Source organism: Etheostoma cragini, chromosome 8 (genome assembly GCF_013103735.1).
Source record: "Etheostoma cragini isolate CJK2018 chromosome 8, CSU_Ecrag_1.0, whole genome shotgun sequence".
Taxonomy (NCBI): domain Eukaryota; kingdom Metazoa; phylum Chordata; class Actinopteri; order Perciformes; family Percidae; genus Etheostoma; species Etheostoma cragini.
This window is the reverse complement of record NC_048414.1, coordinates 710,126-710,947: the sequence shown is the minus strand read 5'-3', so window position 1 is coordinate 710,947 and position 822 is coordinate 710,126. Positions and strand designations below refer to the sequence as shown.

The 822-nt window shown below is 48.8% G+C and overlaps 1 protein-coding gene across 1 annotated transcript in view; it reads left to right on the top strand.

Annotated features, from left to right (window-relative positions):
* Nucleotides 1-420: 420 nt before the first annotated feature.
* Nucleotides 421-822, top strand: part of znf277 (zinc finger protein 277) — a 5,713-nt gene continuing 5,311 nt past the window's right edge. The window contains exon 1 of the mRNA XM_034878945.1: nucleotides 421-493. Coding sequence (XP_034734836.1) covers nucleotides 421-493 — 73 coding nt within the window. The remainder of the gene's footprint in view (nucleotides 494-822) is intronic.

The window sequence follows — 822 nt, the reverse complement described above, 5'->3', positions numbered from 1 at the left end:
ACCATGGATCATATTAATGGACAGAGCAGGGGGGGTCACTTCCTCACAGACTGCTACAGAAACAGACCTCCTTTTGCAACCGTGTGTCCCCCCTGCAGGAGATCAGGCATAATGCAGCTTTAAGGAGTCCCGTCCCCCCCCCCCCCCCCCCCCCCCCCCGCAGGAGACAAGTTTGAAGCCTCACCAGTCGTTTCTGCTGGAGCTTCTCTCGGAGGACTCGGTCCTCTGGAAGGACGTCGCACAGCAGGAAGTAGTCCTCCTGCTTCTCTGCAACAACAACAACAACAGGTTAAAGAAACACAAAGTAAACTGGATATTTATACTGAACAACATTAGAAATGGAGAGAGGGAGAGAGAGAGAGAGACACCCTAACCCCAAACCCAGAACCCCCCAATACAGTCTAAGGTTAAAGGTTTAAGATGGTTGTAACTCCAGTGGACGGCAGAGTCCACACCACAACTATAACCACAGTGGGGAACAATATCTATCTTTGTAGATAACTCTAGTATTATTCTGTCTTAAAAACCTTAAAACTACTTTAATAATACTAATGTATACTTTGTTATTCTCGCAAGAGGAAAGTACAATTTACACTCTGTTGTTACACACAGGCCTGAACTACACACACATGCTCAGGTCCTTTACAGGGAAAACAAGCTGTGTGTTTCGTCTGTCCATTATCTTTTGCACCGAAGACTTTAAATCCAGCTGTGCCGGGACTCTACTCACCCACGGGGCTTTAAATCCAGCTGTGCTGGGACTCTACTCCCCCCCGGGGCTTTAGATCCAGCTGTGCCGGGACTCTACTCCCCCCCGGGGCT